Source organism: Crinia signifera, chromosome 8 (assembly GCF_055691185.1).
Source record: "Crinia signifera chromosome 8, ASM5569118v1, whole genome shotgun sequence".
NCBI lineage: Eukaryota > Metazoa > Chordata > Amphibia > Anura > Myobatrachidae > Crinia > Crinia signifera.
Window position 1 is genome coordinate 3036955 of NC_139224.1, and position 21270 is coordinate 3058224.

Here is a 21270-nt window from a genome sequence, read left to right on the forward strand (position 1 = left end):
CTTTCATGGGTGACAAATGCTTAATAATTCAGGCAAGTGTTGGCCATGTGCATTTGTATTCATTATAGAAGCTGTCAACAGAGCAGCAGGCAGTGACCGGGACCTTGGGGATCTTATTCCGGTCAACACAATAAAGGACAGAAAGTCGGGACCTTCTCGCTGGCGAGGTCGCCTTCTGTACGGGACACACCCCCGGCTCCCGGGACGCCTCCATGCACTCAGGTAACAGTCTGAGAACAAACTATTGTGAATATAAGTACAATAAAAGTATACAGTGCATACATATAAAAGGGCTACAAAATAAATTGTGTGTGCGTGTGTGTATAATGGGAGGGGGTTTGTGTCTAACCCAGGGGTTCTCAAATTTGATCCTCAGGGCCCTTACGTTTCCCAGGTCACCCAACAGGTGCATTCATTACTCACTGACACATTGTAAAAGATCCACAGGTGGAACTAATTACCTCACTTGTGATTCTGTAAGGAGATCTGGAAATCATGCACTGTGTGGGGTCCTGAGGACCGAGTTTAAGAACCTGTGGTCTAACCCAATGTTATTTACGTTTTCCACAAACAGTTGGGAAATCATAAAAGAACGATGGGTTAAACATCGATGGTCACAATCAATAGTATCATTGATGTACAAACCTGATGGTATAGACCAGGGATGGGAAAACTGTGGCCTACACATCCCAGCATGCCCTGCTACAGCTTTGCTATTTTGGCCATGCTAAAACTGTTGCAGGGCATGCTGGTTCAACACCTAGAGCTGGAGGGCCAACGGTTCCCCATTCCCGGTATAGACCCATCAACAGGAGAACCATCCCTGGTTTCACCCACTGATGGTCATTTCCTGGGCTGTGGGCCAATCAGAGGTGGGGTGGAGCATCACAGGTCACATTGGGGAGGGGTGGAGCTATGCTCCGTATCCAGGAACCAAGTAGAAATAAATGTATTTCTGTACCATCAGTGATGGAGAACCATTGTTCTCAGCTACCTGATATCACTGACAAACCAATGATGGTTTGTATCCATCGACAATCGATGTCCAACATTACTCAAGAGCGCCATGTTGGTAAATGATAAACTTACAAACTAATATTTATTTGTGCGGCGGTTCTGGCATCGTGATTCATTAAACTTTTTGGTTGCTATTATGAATTATGAGAAATTTTGTATAAATAGTATTTTTCTTTATTTAAAAAAAAAATTATAATCTGGAATTGGTCTGTAGGTGATTTCCCATAACGATGACATGTTCCTCCGGGGCACCTAGTGTTTGAGCCTCACAATCTCCAGCCCTTGTCCGCAGAGCACACACAAGTGTCCTTCATTAGAGCGCTCCCAGCAGTCTAACTCAGACACGTCCGCCACGTGACAAAACCTGGTGGCTACGTGCTGAAGGCCACGGTCCCCGAGATTCCACAGGATCAGGCGTTGGTCCACGGACACCGACGCCAAGAGGTCCTCCCTGAGGATACGCAGGCCGGTGACATGGGCGGCGTGAGCGGAGGCTGCAGAGAGCGATTTGAGGAGCTGGGCGTTACCGGTCGTCCCATCTTCAGACACGTGGTCCAATGTCAGCCAGCAGACGTGGATGGAATTGTCATCACCACCACTGGCCACCATATAATGGCCAGCCGTAGTACTCTGCACGTGAAGACTGTTGATCCCACACTGATGAGCAGAGACGGTGAGGCAGAGTGTTCCCAGGTCTACAGGGAAAATAAAAGTAGAACTTTTTTTTTTTTATTAAAAATGTGAAGCGGTTGCCCATTTCAACCAATCATATTTTAAGTATCATTTAACTGATATATTACAGAAAATGATACGAAAGATTCTGATTGGTTGCTATGGGCAACACCTACACTTTACTTTTTAGACACTTTATTAAATCTACCTCTAAATATATCAAATCCGGCGCATTCACATCAGATTAAATAGACGTTACCTTGCGTTATTTACAAGACTGGACGCGGTCACACAGCCGTCCGCATCGCTAATGGCAGAGTAACCCACCCCCCGCTTATCACAGCCGCATCGCTAACGGCAGAGTAACCCCCCACCTATCACAGCCGCATCGCTAACGGCAGAGTAACCCCCCCCCCCCACCTATCACAGCCGCATCGCTAACGGCAGAGTAACCCCCCCCCCCCCACCTATCACAGCCGCATCGCTAACGGCAGAGTAACCCCCCCCCCACTTATCACAGCCGCATCGCTAACGGCAGAGTAACCCCCCACTTATCACAGCCGCATCGCTAACGGCAGAGTAACCCCCCCCCACTTATCACAGCCGCATCGCTAACGGCAGAGTAACCCCCCCCCCACTTATCACAGCCGCATCGCTAACGGCAGAGTAACACCCCCCCCCCCCCCCCACTTATCACAGCCGCATCGCTAACGGCAGAGTAACCCCCCCCCCCCCACTTATCACAGCCGCATCGCTAACGGCAGAGTAACCCCCCCCCCCACTTATCACAGCCGCATCGCTAACGGCAGAGTAACCCCCCCCCCCACTTATCACAGCCGCATCGCTAACGGCAGAGTAACCCCCCCACTTATCACAGCCGCATCGCTAACGGCAGAGTAACCCCCCCCACTTATCACAGCCGCATCGCTAACGGCAGAGTAATCCCCCACTTATCACAGCCACATCGCTAACGGCAGAGTAACCCCCCACTTATCACAGCCGCATCGCTAACGGCAGAGTAACCCCCCCCCCCCACACTTATCACAGCCGCATCGCTAACGGCAGAGTAACCCCCCCCACTTATCGCAGCCGCATCACTAACGGCAGAGTAACCCCCCCCCACTTATCACAGCCGCATCGCTAACGGCAGAGTAACCCCCCCCCCACTTATCACAGCCGCATCGCTAACGGCAGAGTAACCCCCCCCCCCCCCCCACTTATCACAGCCGCATCACTAACGGCAGAGTAACCCCCCCCCCACACTTATCACAGCCGCATCGCTAACGGCAGAGTAACCCCCCCCCACTTATCACAGCCGCATCGCTAACGGCAGAGTAACCCCCCCCCACTTATCACAGCCGCATCGCTAACGGCAGAGTAACCCCCCCCCCCCCCACTTATCACAGCCGCATCACTAACGGCAGAGTAACCCCCCCACACTTATCACAGCCGCATCGCTAACGGCAGAGTAACCCCCCCCCACACTTATCACAGCCGCATCGCTAACGGCAGAGTAACCCCCCCCCCCACACTTATCACAGCCGCATCGCTAACGGCAGAGTAACCCCCCCCCCCCCACTTATCACAGCCGCATCGCTAACGGCCGAGTAATCCCCCCCCCCCCACTTATCACAGCTGCATCGCTAACGGCAGAGTAACCCCCCCCCCACTTATCACAGCCGCATCACTAACGGCAGAGTAACCCCCCCCCCCCACTTATCACAGCCGCATCGCTAACGGCAGAGTAACCCCCCCCACACTTATCGCAGCCGCATCACTAACGGCAGAGTAACCCCCCACTTATCACAGCCGCATCGCTAACGGCAGAGTAACCCCCCACTTATCACAGCCGCATCGCTAACGGCAGAGTAACCCCCCCCCCCCACTTATCACAGCCGCATCGCTAACGGCAGAGTAACCCCCCCCCCCCACACTTATCACAGCCGCATCGCTAACGGCAGAGTAACCCCCCCCACTTATCACAGCCGCATCGCTAACGGCAGAGTAACCCCCCACTTATCACAGCCGCATCGCTAACGGCAGAGTAACCCCCCCCCCCACTTATCACAGCCGCATCGCTAACGGCAGAGTAACCCCCCCCCCCCCACTTATCACAGCCGCATCGCTAACGGCAGAGTAACCCCCCCCCACACTTATCACAGCCGCATCGCTAACGGCAGAGTAACCCCCCCCCACTTATCACAGCCGCATCGCTAACGGCAGAGTAACCCCCCCCCCCCCACTTATCACAGCCGCATCGCTAACGGCAGAGTAACCCCCCCCCCCCCACTTATCACAGCCGCATCGCTAACGGCAGAGTAACCCCCCCCCACACTTATCACAGCCGCATCGCTAACGGCAGAGTAACCCCCCCCCCCACACTTATCACAGCCGCATCGCTAACGGCAGAGTAACCCCCCCCCACTTATCACAGCCGCATCGCTAACGGCAGAGTAACCCCCCCCCCCCACTTATCACAGCCGCATCGCTAATGGCAGAGTAACCCCCCCCCCACACACTTATCACAGCCGCATCGCTAATGGCAGAGTAACCCCCCCCCCCCCACTTATCACAGCTGCATCGCTAACGGCAGAGTAACCCCCCACTTATCACAGCCGCATCGCTAATGGCAGAGTAACCCCCCCACACTTATCACAGCCGCATCGCTAACGGCAGAGTAACCCCCCCCCCCCCCCCCCACTTATCACAGCCGCATCGCTAATGGCAGAGTAACCCCCCCCCACACACTTATCACAGCCGCATCGCTAATGGCAGAGTAACCCCCCCCCCCCACTTATCACAGCCGCATCGCTAACGGCAGAGTAACCCCTCACTTATCACAGCCGCATCGCTAATGGCAGAGTAACCCCCCCACACTTATCACAGCCGCATCGCTAACGGCAGAGTAACCCCCCCCCCCACTTATCACAGGCGCATCGCTAACGGCAGAGTAACCCCCCCCCACTTATCACAGCCGCATCGCTAACGGCAGAGTAACCCCCCCCCCCCACTTATCACAGCCGCATCGCTAACGGCAGAGTAACCCCCCCCCCCACTTATCACAGCCGCATCGCTAACGGCAGAGTAACCCCCCCCCCACTTATCACAGCCGCATCGCTAACGGAGGAGTAACCCCCCCCCCCACTTATCACAGCCGCATCGCTAACGGCAGAGTAACCCCCCACTTATCACAGCCGCATCGCTAACGGCAGAGTAACACCCCCCCCCACTTATCACAGCCGCATCGCTAACGGAGGAGTAACCCCCCCCCCCCCACTTATCACAGCCGCATCGCTAACGGCAGAGTAACCCCCCCCCACTTATCACAGCCGCATCGCTAACGGCAGAGTAACCCCCCCCCCCCACACTTATCACAGGCGCATCGCTAACGGCAGAGTAACCCCCCCCCCACTTATCACAGCCGCATCGCTAACGGCAGAGTAACCCCCCCCCCCACTTATCACAGCCGCATCGCTAACGGCAGAGTAACCCCCCCCCCACTTATCACAGCCGCATCGCTAACGCCAGAGTAACCACCCCCCCCCCACTTATCACAGCCGCATCGCTAACGGCAGAGTAACCCCCCCCCCCACTTATCACAGCCGCATCGCTAACGGCAGAGTAACCCCCCCCACACTTATCACAGCCGCATCGCTAACGGCAGAGTAACCCCCCCACACTTATCACAGCCGCATCGCTAACGGCAGAGTAACCCCCCCCCCACTTATCACAGCCGCATCGCTAACGCCAGAGTAACCCCCCCCCCCACACTTATCACAGCCGCATCGCTAACGGCAGAGTAACCCCCCACTTATCACAGCCGCATCGCTAACGGCAGAGTAACCCCCCACTTATCACAGCCGCATCGCTAACGGCAGAGTAACCCCCCACTTATCACAGCCGCATCGCTAACGGCAGAGTAACCCCCCCCCCCACTTATCACAGCCGCATCGCTAATGGCAGAGTAACCCCCCCCCCACTTATCACAGCCGCATCGCTAATGGCAGAGTAACCCCCCCCCACTTATCACAGCCGCATCGCTAACGCCAGAGTAACCCCCCCCCCACTTATCACAGCCGCATCGCTAACGGCAGAGTAACCCCCCCCACACTTATCACAGCCGCATCGCTAACGCCAGAGTAACCCCCCCCCCCACTTATCACAGCCGCATCGCTAACGGCAGAGTAACCCCCCCCCCCCACTTATCACAGCCGCATCGCTAATGGCAGAGTAACCCCCCCCCCCCACTTATCACAGCTGCATCGCTAACGGCAGAGTAACCCCCCCCACACTTATCACAGCCGCATCGCTAATGGCAGAGTAACCCCCCCCCCCCCCACTTATCACAGCTGCATCGCTAACGGCAGAGTAACCCCCCCACTTATCACAGCTGCATCGCTAACGGCAGAGTAACCCCCCCCCACACTTATCACAGCCGCATCGCTAACGGCAGAGTAACCCCCCCACACACTTATCACAGCCGCATCGCTAATGGCAGAGTAACCCCCCCCCCACTTATCACAGCCGCATCACTAATGGCAGAGTATCCCCCCCCCCCACTTATCACAGCCGCATCGCTAACAGCAGAGTAACCCCCCCCACACTTATCACAGCCGCATCGCTAACGGCAGAGTAACCCCCCCACACTTATCACAGCCGCATCGCTAACGGCAGAGTAACCCCCCCCCACTTATCACAGCCGCATCGCTAACGGCAGAGTAACCCCCCACTTATCACAGCTGCATCGCTAACGGCAGAGTAACCCCCCCCCACACTTATCACAGCCGCATCGCTAACGGCAGAGTAACCCCCCCCCCCCCACTTATCACAGCCGCATCGCTAACGGCAGAGTAACCCCCCCCCCCACTTATCACAGCCGCATCGCTAATGGCAGAGTAACACCCCCCCCCCCTTATCACAGCCGCATCGCTAACGGCAGAGTAACCCCCCCCCCACACTTATCACAGCCGCATCGCTAACGGCAGAGTAACCCCCCCCCACTTATCACAGCCGCATCGCTAACGGCAGAGTAACCCCCCCCCCACTTATCACAGCCGCATCGCTAACGGCAGAGTAACCCCCCACTTATCACAGGCGCATCGCTAACGGCAGAGTAACCCCCCACTTATCACAGCCGCATCGCTAACGGCAGAGTAACCCCCCACTTATCACAGGCGCATCGCTAACGGCAGAGTAACCCCCCCCCACTTATCACAGCCGCATCGCTAACGGCAGAGTAACCCCCCACTTATCACAGCCGCATCGCTAACGGCAGAGTAACCCCCCACTTATCACAGCCGCATCGCTAACGGCAGAGTAACCCCCCCCCCCCCACACACACACACACACTTATCACAGCCGCATCGCTAACGGCAGAGTAACCCCCCCCCCCCACTTATCACAGCCGCATCGCTAACGGCAGAGTAACCCCCCCCCACTTATCACAGCCGCATCGCTAACGGCAGAGTAACCCCCCCCCCCACTTATCACAGCCGCATCGCTAACGGCAGAGTAACCCCCCCCCCACTTATCACAGCCGCATCGCTAACGGCAGAGTAACCCCCCCCCCACTTATCACAGCCGCATCGCTAACGGCCGAGTAATCCCCCCCCCCCACTTATCACAGCTGCATCGCTAACGGCAGAGTAACCCCCCCCCACTTATCACAGCCGCATCGCTAACGGCAGAGTAACCCCCCCCCCCCCACACACACACACTTATCACAGCCGCATCGCTAACGGCAGAGTAACCCCCCCCCCCCCACTTATCACAGCCGCATCGCTAACGGCAGAGTAACCCCCCCCACACTTATCACAGCCGCATCGCTAACGGCAGAGTAACCCCCCCCCCACACTTATCACAGCCGCATCGCTAATGGCAGAGTAACCCCCCCCCCCCCACTTATCACAGCCGCATCGCTAACGGCAGAGTAACCCCCCACTTATCACAGCCGCATCGCTAACGGCAGAGTAACCCCCCCCACACTTATCACAGCCGCATCGCTAACGGCAGAGTAACCCCCCCCCCCCCCACTTATCACAGCCGCATCGCTAACGGCAGAGTACCCCCCCCCCCCCCACACACACACACTTATCACAGCCGCATCACTAATGGCAGAGTACCCCCCCTCCCCCCCCCCCCCCACTTATCACAGCCGCATGTCAGCGATGGATCCGGGATCAGGTTCTCGCCTTTGTTCTGACCCAGGGGAAATCGCTCAGCACTTAATGAATGTGTAATGAGCCGACAGTGTGCTCTGTGCTCCTACAATGTCACTGATAGAACATGTGCGCTCGTATTATACCGCCCTGCTAATCTCTCCTCCTCAGACAACAGCCACTGACACGCTACAGATTCCACTGCTCCATCTGTGTCGCTGAGACCTGCCGTCGTGGAGGGAGAATATTAACATGTGCTGTGGGGAGTGAGCCCATGTGATGGGACGCGGTACACTGATATGGTGTCCATGTCGACCTACGTCAACTCATGTCGACCTTGCGTTCCCTTTAAAGCAGGCCACACATGGATTACACAGGTTCTGGGGCTGGCTGACTACGTCTGGTGTAATACAGGAGTGTAAAGGGTTAAAGGGACAGTATGGTGATCCCAGCTATTCCTAGATTCATGGCACTTAGCTGATTACATTACGGGTTAAACTAATATATTAACAATACTAAAGTCAAAGTAATTTGGAGTGGAATTAATACGGATTCAGGTTTATTACATGCTGTGGACAGAAGGACCCCTGTAATTTATCCTGGATCAGAGCCAGACATTGGAACCTTCTTCCCCTGCGGACATAGCGCAATTCTACCGAGCAGCCTCCAGTATTACGTATTAAGTACGCACTCACAGACAACTTCTGCCTTGTAGTACTGCCGATGCCCATCTGGCTGCGTGTGGGTGTGTGCGGGCAAACCGCTGATTGCCCATGCTGCGTCACAGGACTAGCACCTCTCAAAACCCGCAAAGTTCCCCTTTCCTGCCTGAGGTGTCACTCTTTTGTGGTCCTATTAGCGCAGCCTGGGTCTGTATCTCTTTGCTGAAATCTAAAACTTCCTGCGCTAGAAGCGGCAGTGACACCCCAGGCAGGAACTGCACAAAAGTTGAAAGGTGCAGGGTGTAGAATGAACGCCAACCGAAATGCCGGCCCAGCTGTGACGTAAGGACAGGGATACGAAGAGACCGATCATTAAGTGTGTGCTCATCTGAATGGGAAGTTCTGTCATGCGACAATGTGTCCCCAGACAAGCTGCACCAGTGCATACCCAAATTAAGTATTATTATCTTGAACCAATGACAGACAGAGGGAAACGTATCTCTTAATTAACCAATGTCAATGGGATCCATAGAAATATCTCTTCCAATATCAAAGGAAACATTAACTAAAGAATGAAAACAGCACCCCTAGTGGCCACATTATGATAAGACATCAGTAAGTGACAAGCTGTTACCTGAATACAATCTGTACCCAGCCTCATATTACATTATTATCTCCCCTTACTGACTGAGAAGATACCAGACAACGAGATAAAAGAGAGGCTCACCCTGAGGCTGGACTTCTGTATGCGTCTTCTCCATCATCATCCTCCTAGCATTGGCAACGGTGCTGGTTATATCCCAAAATGCAATGCGGCCATCTGTAGCAGCACTGCACAGCATAATTCTGAGATCAGGAGAAAATGGTTGTGGGTTACTGCAATGTAATAATCCACCGGTTCTCAAACTCGGTCCTCAGGGCCCTACAGTGCATGTTTCGCAGGTCTCCTCACAGAATCACAAATGAAACAATTAGCTCCACCTGTGGATCTTTGAAAATGTGTCAATAAGTAATGAGTGCCCCTGTGCACCTGCCAGGTGACCTGGAAAACGTGCACTGTGGGGGGTCCCGAGGGCCGAGTTTGAGGACCACTGTAATAAACATAAGCTTGTGACACATGTACGGTGAGGAGCATTTGTGGATAAATAAAGGGCAGACGAAGTGCACAACAATGGCCGTTCCACAGGAAGGAGGTTGTGAGGAGGTGAACAGGAAGTATGGTTCCTGGTACAGAGGGCAGAGGTCAGATAATGAAGGAAAATGGGGAAATAGAAGGTAAAAAGTGTGGTATTAGAGTAATTACAGAAGCGGCTTTGTGTCTGACATACTATAGACGGGTGCCGGAAGGGGTCCCGACAGTCGGAATAATGACTGTTGGGATCCCGACTGTCAGACCCCTATAACCACACCCCTATAGACAAGGAGGCAACTCGGCAGTGCGTCGTATAGTGCAGCAATTGAATTGCACTCATAGCCCAAACACAATACAGGCATCAATTATGCGAGGCAGCAATTACTCAAAGAACGCAGCCTATCAAGGACGCATGACATCACAAGGCCTGAAGTGCCGCCAGAACTTTACTCCGCGTGCACTCATTAATCTCACTCGATCTCAGTGAATCCAGAGGCTGCATTGCCGTGATTTGAGTTTCAGCCCACAAACGGTTGATTCGATAACTGGAAGTTGGCTGAATTGAATGAAGCGGCCCAGCACAGACATGGAGCCCAATGCCGCGAGCAAGGACAGACACCATCTTGATTTCTCGGTTAAACACCGCTTGGGGTAATATGAAGAACGGTAGCGGGAACGTTACCTGGAAGCGTTGGCTGATTTGTGCACAAAGGTCTCTACTTTGAGCACACAGCGCTGGTGATAGAAAGACTCAGCTGCCAGAATCATCCGCCGAGAGTTCTCACCCATCACAAAGAACCTGAGGAAACACAGACTCTGAGAAATGAATGCCTGCGTCATCCACGTAAGGTTTACTGGCTTGGCGTATGCCTCACGTTATGGTCTCTACCTTCCTTCATGAACGCTGGAAACAGCCGAGAACCGCACAGATTTCAGGTCCAACAGCGACAGTTCAAAGTTTGAGCTTTATTAGTGGCGGCCGCAATTCTATTGTTCACAATGTCCACAGATTATTTTTTTTTTTGCAACTGCGCATTTCAGATGGTGCGAGTGTTGGGCATTCCCAGGTGGTGACTATTAGCGCATGCAAAAATAAGCCGTTCAGTGGGTGTGTTATGGGAGTGTCATGGGCGTGTCAATGCAAGCGGCTGGGTTCCCAGACACACAGGGGGGAATTGACTAAAGGAAATTTGGGTACTCTTTACTTAGAACGGCGCCCATCGGGGTGATCGCGGGATCGCGGGCAGTACATAAACGGCCGCGACGCGATGCCCGCGATCACCGCGATTTTCCCATAGGGAACAATGTTAAAAAGCCAGATTGACCGCGATTTTGCATTCAATGCCTCAATGCCCGCGATTTTACCATAGGAATCAATGTTAAATGGGCTACAGAGCCCAAATAGGCTCAATTAACCCTTAAATGTCACCCCAATTTTTTGACGCCACCCCACGATCCACGCCAACCCGAAGCGTGGCGAGCGCAGCGAGCCCGCGAGGGGCGGCGGTACGCGTCCTCCGACCTTTTCATGCCCTACTATCCACGTCGGCGTGGAGTTGAGAATAGAATAGTGTGGCGAGCGCAGCGAGCCACCGAGCCCGAAGCGTGGCAAACGCAGCGAGCCCCGCGAGGGGACGCGGATACCTTCAGAGTTATACGCGTCCCCTCGCGGACTTCACAGGTGTCCGTGGCGACGCGGACACCTGTGAAGCCCGCGAAGGGACGCGTTTACCTGTGAAGGTATCCGCGTCCGCTCGCCACGCTTCGGGCTCGGTGGCTCGCTGCGCTCGCCACACTATTCTATTCTCAACTCCACGCCGACGTGGATAGTAGGGCATGAAAAGGTCGGAGGACGCGTACCGCCGCCCCTCGCTGCCTCGCTGCGCTCGCCACGCTTCGGGTTGGCGTGGATCGTGGGGTGGCGTCAAAAAATTGGGGTGACATTTAAGGGTTAATTGGGTCTATTTGGGCTCTGTAGCCCATTTAACATTGATTCCTATGAGAAAATCGCGGGCATTGAGGCATTTTACATGAAAATCGCGCTCAATTAGGCTTTTTAACATTGTTCCCTATGGGAAAATCGCGGTGATCGCGGGTACACGATTTTGATGTACCCGCGATTTACCCGCGATGCCCGCGATTTTTTACCCCCGACGCCCGCGATTCTGATCGCGGGCGCCGTTCTAGGTAAAGAGTACCGAAATTTGTAAAAAAAAAATAGGTGTATTTGTATCCAGAAATACACTTATTTTTGACATTTACTATCCCGAAAATACGGCAATTCGTATTCGTATTGATGTGCTATCAATACGAATAAGAATTGCCGTATTTTCGGGATTGTAAATGTCAAAAATAAGTGTATTTCTGGATACAAATACACCTATTTTTTTTTACAAATTTCCTTTAGTAAATTTCCCCCACAGCCTCAAGCACTGGAGGCCAGATTCAGGAGAAACTGCACAAACAAACATGCACAAGGCATGTGAGCAGCGCTTAATAAATTTGAACAATAAAATGAATGTTAAATGCTTTTACTATAATAAAACAAGTACATAGACAGTAAATAAATGAATGCACATAACAATACACAATAAAATGGAATAAAAATTCAAGCCACAGGAATGGGGAATATGAGATGGCCCAGGTGGACACAGAAATGAACAATGAGGTCTCTTGATAAAGCTGCAGTTGGCAGTGAAACGCATTGAGTGGATACCCCTATATTTCATGCCCAGGAACCAAAAGCCTGTTTCATCGCCCAGTGTGGACCCATTTGGATACAAAGTACCACTTTTGTCAATCTACCTCCTTCGTGTGGCGGCAGGGCCGGCGCTACCCACTCAGCAGCTCCTGCAAAGCAGGGAGGCGCCATGCTGAAAAGGCGCTGTCTACCTCCCTGCTCTGCTAAAGCTGCCTCAGCCCTCACTGTCACTGCCTCCTGCACGCCGCCCGCAGCGCCTATCTGACAGCGGGCGGCAGTATGGAGAGGCTGAGCAGCTCCATGCACTGTGCACACACTGCCCTCCTCCTGCGACCTGCCCCCTCTTCCTCACGGACACTTGTGCTGAGGCATGTAGCGCTGTCTGTGAATGCCATGTCATGTCCGGATCCGCCCCCTACCCATTGCTCCCTGCGCCTGTCAGCTGTCAATCAAATGACGAACAGGCAGCAGCACCGCCTCCTCTTCCTTCCCTCTTTTCAGTGTGCCAGTCCTCAACACTCCGCCCCCTCTATCTCCTCCCCTCTTCTTCCATCTCTCCCCTCCTGTCCCCCTCAGTCACGAGAGGGGTGTATTGGCGTCCTCATTGTCCTGCCTACGCAGATAGAAGAAGAGGGACTGCACTGCACAATAGGTTAAACAGCAAAAGAGCAGAGAGTCTTTTATTATACATGTTTATAACAAATTTTTTAATAATTGTAGATTTTTTTTTATATTATTTAAGACACTATTTAAATATTGGGCTGGGTTATGTGCCTAAAGGTGGCCATACACGCTGCAATAGCAGTGTGCAATGCGATGTGCGCTCCTGCGGGCATCGCATCGCACAGTACAAAAAGTATGTGCTGCACATACTTTTTGTACTACTTTCAGATCGCATCGCACACACATTGCATGCATGCCATGCGATGTGATCTAGCCCATAACTTATGTGATTCTCGCAGCGTGTATGGGCACCTTAAGTGCCTGCAACATTTTGCGGACACAGCACTGAGATGGTGTATGCCTACATGTACATGCACCCGAGATCCTCCATAGGATCGCATATTGCATACGCTCCCACAATTGGGCTGCCCTTTCACATGGCAATGTGAAAGGGCGCAAAATGCATGGTTTGCAGGAGGGCGCCGGACACCCTAGCACCGGCCCTGTGTGGCGGACACTGCTCTACCAGCCCCTCCTTGGCAAATACCATCCAGCCAACCAAGTGTGAGGGACCTTGCGAGCAGAAGCCCACTTCCAGTGACATTCCATCTCCTGGCGGACACCACATCCTGGATCACCCTGGTGACTGTACCCCAATATAGTCCACCGGGTTCAATTACCAGTAGAACAGCGGAAGCCTACATTTTACCTCTACCTCCAAACGGCCTATAAAATACCGTGATCAATAGTGAGGACTAACATCTGATTGTTACACAAGTGGACTCTCCTGGAACAAAAAGGTCACCAAAATACCGGTAAAGTGCACTTACCAGTGACCCACTGCAACCTATTGTTCATTTCTGTGTCCACCTGGGCCATCTCATATTCCCCATTCCTGTGGCTTGAATTTTTATTCCATTTTATTGTGTATTGTTATGTGCATTCATTTATTTACTGTCTATGTACTTGTTTTATTATAGTAAAATCATTTAACATTCATTTTATTGTTCAAATTTATTAAGCGCTGCTCACATGCCTTGTGCATGTTTGTTTGTGTATTTCCTTCTCTAGGCGGGGATTGACTACCCCCCCCCCACTTTTGAGCAGCTGCTTATTTTTGGAATCACAGCTACTGCCATAGCGCCTGATTTCTTCCCCTGTGGAAAAAATCTCAGGAGAAACTGCACCTGGCGTAAGGTGCAACCGATGGGTGGCAGATAAGGAGGCTAAAAGTGGGCGTCCCAGACCTTGCACTTACTGCCAAATGGATGTGCGTAAAGGACGGAGTTACCATAGCAACGAAACATACTGTACAAACTCTACAATTTTATATTTCTGCACATAAATTGTGTTGTTAATAACAATGTATTGTATAAAATCGCACTGCACTCGCAGCCAGCAGAACAATGGGAACAGCTCCACTTGTAGTATAAAGCGAGCACTTAATAATTGATTGGGGTCTCATTGATAATTCACTGCACTCCAAGTACACTTACCTGACAGATCCATCACTGCAGGCAGCTGCCAGGTACAGACAGGTGGAGGCTGGAGATCTGTTGTCCGAAATCTCATCCACCGCTCTGACAGACATGTACCTAACAAGAGGTGGTGACAGGAGACGAGAGGTGGTGACAGGAGACGACAGGCGCTTACACAGGCAGCAAAGCGTTGGCACAATATTCCTATCTGCTGTCTCAGTGGCAGATCGGAGGTAAATGGTTATTTTAAGCTGGGTGCACACTAGACGATAAAATGAAGGATTCTGATGGGTCGGAATGGCGAAATCTTCATATCATCCAGTGTGTAAGCATTAGGACACTGTTAATGTGTGCACCCGTGCATCAGCAAAGACATCCTCCGTCCTCTATACAATGGAGGACATCGCAAACAAGGGCCTATGCCGGCTCCCACACTGGGTCCCGTCCGCGGCGCTGTCATACTGGGGACACATCACTTTAGGGGTCTATGAGCCTTCAAAAGCAATAAAACGGAAAGAAATGAAGTACCAGCCAAGCAGCCCCTAACTGTTATATTACAGGCTGAGTTAGAAAATGACAGTGAGGAGCTGGTTGGTTGGTACTTTGCCCCTATGTACCTAGCCTTTTACAGAGACAGATTTATTAAGCCTGGTGAAATGATAAAGTGTCTAGTACTTTATCACCGGCCAAGCAGCTCCCAACTGTCATGTTGCAGGCTGAGTTTAAACAATATCAGTTGGGGACTGAATGGGCGGTGATATAGTACCAGCCACTTTTCACTTCACTGGTCTTAATAAATCTGCCCCATAGACCCGAAAGTACCAATCAGGCCCTAACTGCCTTGTTACTGCGTATTAAAAATGACAGTTAGGAGCAAACAGGTACATTTTCTCTCTCAGATGCTTAGTAAAATCTATTTTCCTGTACCATAGGTATACACACTTTAGGAAACACTGCTGTAGGACATGTAACAAAAAAAAAAAGGTACTTGTGTATTATCACGGCGCCGCTGCGCGCAACATACTTGGCGTAGTCAGAGCTACGTAGTCAGTGACAGCCAGCGTAATCGTAGTAAGGCAGCAAAGTGTAAAGTAACGAGTGAAGCTGCCGCGTCCACAGGGTCGGGTGCGCTGGCAGATGCCTGAACAGCATCGGAGGACGCATTTCACATACAGTGACGGGAACCGCCAGATCTCCAACCCTGTCGGACGCCTGCAGAGAGGTGCTCCATGTTAGTTGAACGCGCGATTGTCTCATACGCACGAGCATCCCAGACACTCTGCGGCTGTGGACGTAAACCATGCCCATATCCACTTCAGTGAGACGGACAGGGTTACGGTGTGTGGCGAACGTGTGTCTCGTGCACAATAAAGGAGGCATTTGCCAGTGCTCCATGTCAAATTCTAGCAAATGCCTCCATTTCATACCCCCACTATCCACGTCAGCCGAAGTGTGGCGAGGGGAAGCATTACGCATCCTACCGACCTGTTCATACCCCAACTATCCACGTCAGCCGAAGCATTACGCATCCTACCGACCTGTTCATACCCCAACTATCCACGTCAGCCGAAGTGTGGCGAGGGGCGGCGGTACGCATCCTACCGACCTGTTCATACCCCCACTATCCACATTGCCGTGGAGTTGATTTTAATGAAGTGTGGCGAGTGCAGAGAGCCACCGAGCCTGAAGCGTGGCGAGGAGACGCGTAAAACTATCCCAAAGCGCGGTAAGCCCCACGCGGGTACACACATTACTTCACATGTATTCCGCTGTGCTCGCCACGCTTCGGGCTCAGTGGCTTGCTGCGCTCACCACACTTTATAAAATCAACTCCACACCGACGTGGATAGTGGGGGTATGAACAGATCGGGAGGACGCGTAATGCGTGCACTCGCCACGCTTCGGGCTGACGTAGATAGTGGGGGTGTTTAAAGAAAACATTCACACCTGGTTTATCATCCATCTGAAACAGTAATGACGACGTGTTAACTGGCAACTGGATTTTAACAAGGAGCTTCAGAAATACAGACGCAGTCACAGTCGTTTCACCTTCACCTCTGACTGACTACGTAAAGGTCCGTACACAGTCGCTGTTCCGCTATACACTACGCTGGAGGGACTGTCGCCGCCGTGCTGAAGGGACATTACGCTGAATAGGACAGTGCGTAAACTACTTAACGGGCACCGTGATAATACACAAGTACCAAAAAAACATATCTTAAAAATAAAAAGTCATAACATATAGTTAATAACCGTAAATCATATTTGCCCAATCTCCGCTGTCCAGGTTGTAAAGGACATCCATGCTTGAGTCCAGGTGGTTACATCAAATGAGATACCAATGAGGTCACCTCAAGCATGGATATCCTTAAAACCTGCACTGTAAAAAGGTAGAGTTTGGGAATAATAATAATAAGTAATAATGTTTAAACAGTGAACCTGCTGTGACTTTTTGTTGGTTAGATCAGGAGTTCTCAAACTCGGTCCTCAGAACCCCACACAGTTCACATTTTGCAGGTCACCCGGCAGGTGCACTGGTGCATTCATTACTCATTGACACATTTTCATAAAACCACAGATGAAGCTAATTATTTCCCTTATTATTCTGTGAGGAGACCTGTAAAACATGCACTGTGTGGGGTCCTGAGGACCGAGTTTGAGAACCTGTGGGTTAGATAGATCCCAGTAAAGGTGTATCTAACAACCAAGCCTTCTTACCCGTTAACCATGGTTTTCCTAGACAACCATATGAAGTTCTGTGGTATGGTCTACTCAGCAAAGGCAGCCATTTTGAGAGCAAGGCAGCCATTTTGAGAACTGGACCAACATTCATATAAAATGCAGCCTACTACCAATGCACTATGAATTAGTCACATCACTAGGGTGACCAACTCATCCCTTTAATCCGGGACACATATTAATTACACAGGTTCTGTGGCTGGCTTTCACCTGGTTTTAAACTGCCACACCTCAAGACTCCAATTCACCTGTATTTAAACTGCCACAGAACCTGTGTAATTCATATGTGTCCCGGATTAAAGGGATGAGTTGGTCACCCTACACATCACTGAGGTATTAAAGTTATTGTGCCTTGTGATTTGGCCTTGTGGTAGACTACATTGTAAGGAGTATGGGTCCAGTCCACGCAATAGTGGCCCCCATTGTCAGTGGCAGATAGGTTCTCGTTAATAAAGGCCATACCTTACTGGAATCAGTTACCTGGTCTCAGGGTCCATCTTGACCATTTTGTGCTTGTTCTTTACTCTCTCCCAGTGCTCGGCCAGTCTGTGGGAAGCCAAGTGGATGACCTGACAAGTAACAGAGCCAGCAGCCTCGTGGAGGACTATGCGATAGACCTCAATCTCAGCCCTACCACCTGCAGTGAACAGCACAGTGGAGAAGACAGCATTGTCCCAATCCTCGTTTCTGGTTGCAGCCAACGCCAGGGTTTTCACACTGGAGAGGTGATCGCTGATGGTAGAGAGGCAGCATATCTGTTTGGAGACCTCGTTAAAAGACAATACGCTAACCGTGGTGTCTTCACTGCTAGTAATGAGAATATCAAGATGTCCCTTACTGGTATTCTTGATTGTTCCAGCAAATTTAACACAGGTCAGCTCTCTCCCATGGAGGTGCTCCTTTATTACAGTCTGAAGTCTTTCAACAGGTTGACTTTGATAGGCAAATATATCACCGGATTTGACAAATGCAAACACTTCAGCTGGTCCTTCCTTCTTGTAGGTCCAAGATCTGTGTCCTCCCCCGCATGGAACGCAGTGAAGTTTCTCATTGTTTCGTACACTCCAAATCACAAAGTCGGTGGAGTGGAAGCCAAGTACTTGTAAGTCGCCATCCGGTGTGAAGGACAGACGCTCGATCCATTCCATCCCCTTGTAAGACTTCAGTTTGCGAAGCACGATGATCTGCTCTCCTTCTACCTTCAGCTGGCGGTAAAACCCATCTCGACCACTGCTGTACACAAACCCTTCCTGGCAAGTGACCGATGTTACTCCTAATTTACCGTGAAGTCCAAAAAGAACAAAAAGAGGACAGTCTTCTTGCCCATGTGGGATGGACTCTGCAGGAATCAGATGTTCACCCTTAGAGTCTTTGGAAAGACACACAGATGGTGCACGGTTGTTTTGTGAAGTCACGCGTGCTTCCGCAACCCTCATGGGAAAGAGCATCAGTGATCCTCTCCGATCGCCGCACACAATCAAACCCTCCTTCGGCAGAAATGCTATACTAGTGTGCCACCTATGCTTACAGGCCGGCAAAATGAACCGACAACGCTCCGTGATCGAGATGAGACTTCCGGAGTCGCACTTGACTTGAAGCCAAACTATTACACCATTAGGACCAGAGGAGAAAAGATGGCATGTCTCTGATGATGGACACGATGGTGGAACCCAAGTCAAACTGTGCACTTTACCCTCGTGAGGCTTGAGCTCCATGCAAGTCTGAACAGGTGAAATGGAGAAGACTTTTACGCCACCTGTTATATTACCTACAGCGCAAACGGTGGTGGTTAAAAATGTATACACATCAAGGAGACTATATGATCTGTAATTATCGTCCTCTAATACAAAGTTCCACTGGTTGCTGATAAAATCGTAAGTGTATATACTAGCCGTATCCGTCATGACAACAAGACAACTGGTATCCACCATTGCTATTGCCTTTGGAACCCCGTTACCATGGGATGAGCTAAAATTCAAGTTTAAAAGCTTATTAGATGGGCACGATCTTCCTTTAATTTGCCAAAGCCTGATACCAGAGTCTGCACCCCCAGTCGCTACCCAACCAAGCTGGTCTTGGACAGCGACGGCTCGGATGCCTCGACCTTTGTGGCCTTTGAAATGATGCATAATGTCACCACTGTAACTCCACACAATGCAAGCAGAGTCTTCCCCGATACTGACGATGTTGTCTTGGAGAAGTCTGACGGACCACACCCGTGACTGATGCCCGTACAACACATGAAGACACTGAACCTCTGCATCAGAGTACGCAAGATCACCCACCTTCCATACCCTTAGGCTGCGATCGTCTGAGGCAGAAGCCAGAATTCCTCTTTGCTTCTCATAGGAAATACTAAATATTACACCGTTGTGGCCACTTATTCTCCTCCGAGGCTCTACTCTTCCTTCTGGATTTGTTCTGTCAGACACATTCCAGATGACTAGCTGGTTAAAAACCGTCCCAGAGACTAGCGTAAGGCCTTCCCAATTCTCGCCCACGAGGTGGGCAGAATACAGGATGCACTTCTCAGAGCAGTGAACTTCTTTCAGGACCCTTCCATACCTATAGTCATACAGAGCGACTGAATTGTGGCCCAAGGCGACACCAAGATGAGCAGCAGCCTGATCGCCTTCTCCGAGCCACTGGACATCCCATATCCAATCGTGCAGCTCCCAGAGCTCACAGCTTCTGGACAAGTTCACATCATTCCCAGAGATGCTAACGTTCAGGACGATGAGCGCCTTACTCCCGAACACACACAGCAGAGATTCTGCCACGTCCAAACCAGCGGCGCCAAAGGGCTTTATCCCGTGCACAGTACAACTCCCGAGTACATTCTGCTGAGTCCTGTGTGGTGTAAGGGAATCGCTCCTTAAGCTATAAACAGCGAGATTGGGGCCTTCACCTGAAAAGAAAACACACAAAGCTGTAATAATATAATTCAGATATAATACAATAAAAACTATAAGTGGAGATAGGGAGGGGGACACAACTCATGAGCAGAGTGAGGGCAGACAGCCAGTCTATGGGCTGCCTACTTTATTATTGTGCGTGTCACTGAGTCCAACCTGATGGAATATGGGGCACGCCTGTGTTCTGATGGGCCCGCTCAGCATTTCAATGGGCACTACCACCGTTTTTGTGGGCATGCGAATGAAACGCTGGATGGGCCAGTCGGAACGCCCCCTTGCCTGTCACTCAGGCTTCAAGCGGCTGTCAGACAATCCCAGTCACTAGCCGTCATATACCCAGACGCGTCACCTACATAAGGTGTATATTCTCCACATGTTGGTGCGGATCGGCCTGCGCTGAGGTCTTCTCCCGCAGTTTGATTGTCGGGTCTGTTTTTATGGATTTCTTTGTAAATTACTATATTACTGCAGACTGTATTCAAAGGCAAGGGAATAGTTTTACAGAGCAATCTTACCTGCCAGGAGAAAGTCACCCACAAACTCTAATGCGGTGATTGGGGCCACCAGTAGCACGGGCTCCATCGCTCACGTGTTGTTCTGTGTAGTTTCCGTCACACCAATCACAGCAGAGCATCATCTGCAGGTGGTTCTGCTGGAGATGACAGAACAGGAAAACGGTGATATAACATGTGACATAGCTGCAGCATGATATATTAGGCTCCCACGCTGTCCCTGTGACACTCATAAATTACACAGGTTCTGTGGCTGGCTGCAGTATGATATATTAGGCTCCCACGCTGTCCCTGTGACACTCATGAATTACACAGGTTCTGTGGCTGGCTGCAGTATGATATATTAGGCTCCCACGCTGTCCCTGTGACACTCATGAATTACACAGGTTCTGTGGCTGGCTGCAGCATGATATATTAGGCTCCCACGCTGTCCCTGTGACACTCATGTATTACACAGGTTCTGTGGCTGGCTGCAGCATGATATATTAGGCTCCCACGCTGTCCCTGTGACACTCATAAATTACACAGGTTCTGTGGCTGGCTGCAGCATGATATATTAGGCTCCCACGCTGTCCCTGTGACACTCATGAATTACACAGGTTCTGTGGCTGGCTGCAGTAT

General features: G+C 51.4%; 1 protein-coding gene across 6 annotated transcripts in view; it reads right to left on the bottom strand.

Annotated features, from left to right (window-relative positions):
- Positions 1-21270, bottom strand: part of WDR6 (WD repeat domain 6) — a 47031-nt gene that overhangs the window by 11060 nt on the left and 14701 nt on the right. For 5 of the 6 annotated variants that reach the window (XM_083155581.1, XM_083155579.1, XM_083155580.1 and 2 more), the window contains exons 2-6: positions 20653-20789; positions 17703-20130; positions 14502-14600; positions 10324-10440; positions 9237-9355 (exon numbers count right to left, since the gene is read on the bottom strand). In XM_083155581.1, the coding sequence (XP_083011707.1) occupies positions 9237-9355; positions 10324-10440; positions 14502-14600; positions 17703-20130; positions 20653-20719 (2830 nt within the window). In that variant the 5' untranslated portion in view covers positions 20720-20789. Of the gene's footprint in view, positions 1-1080; positions 1713-9236; positions 9356-10323; positions 10441-14501; positions 14601-17702; positions 20131-20652; positions 20790-21270 lie in introns of those variants that run through there. The other variant, XM_083155582.1, reaches the window with a different exon arrangement.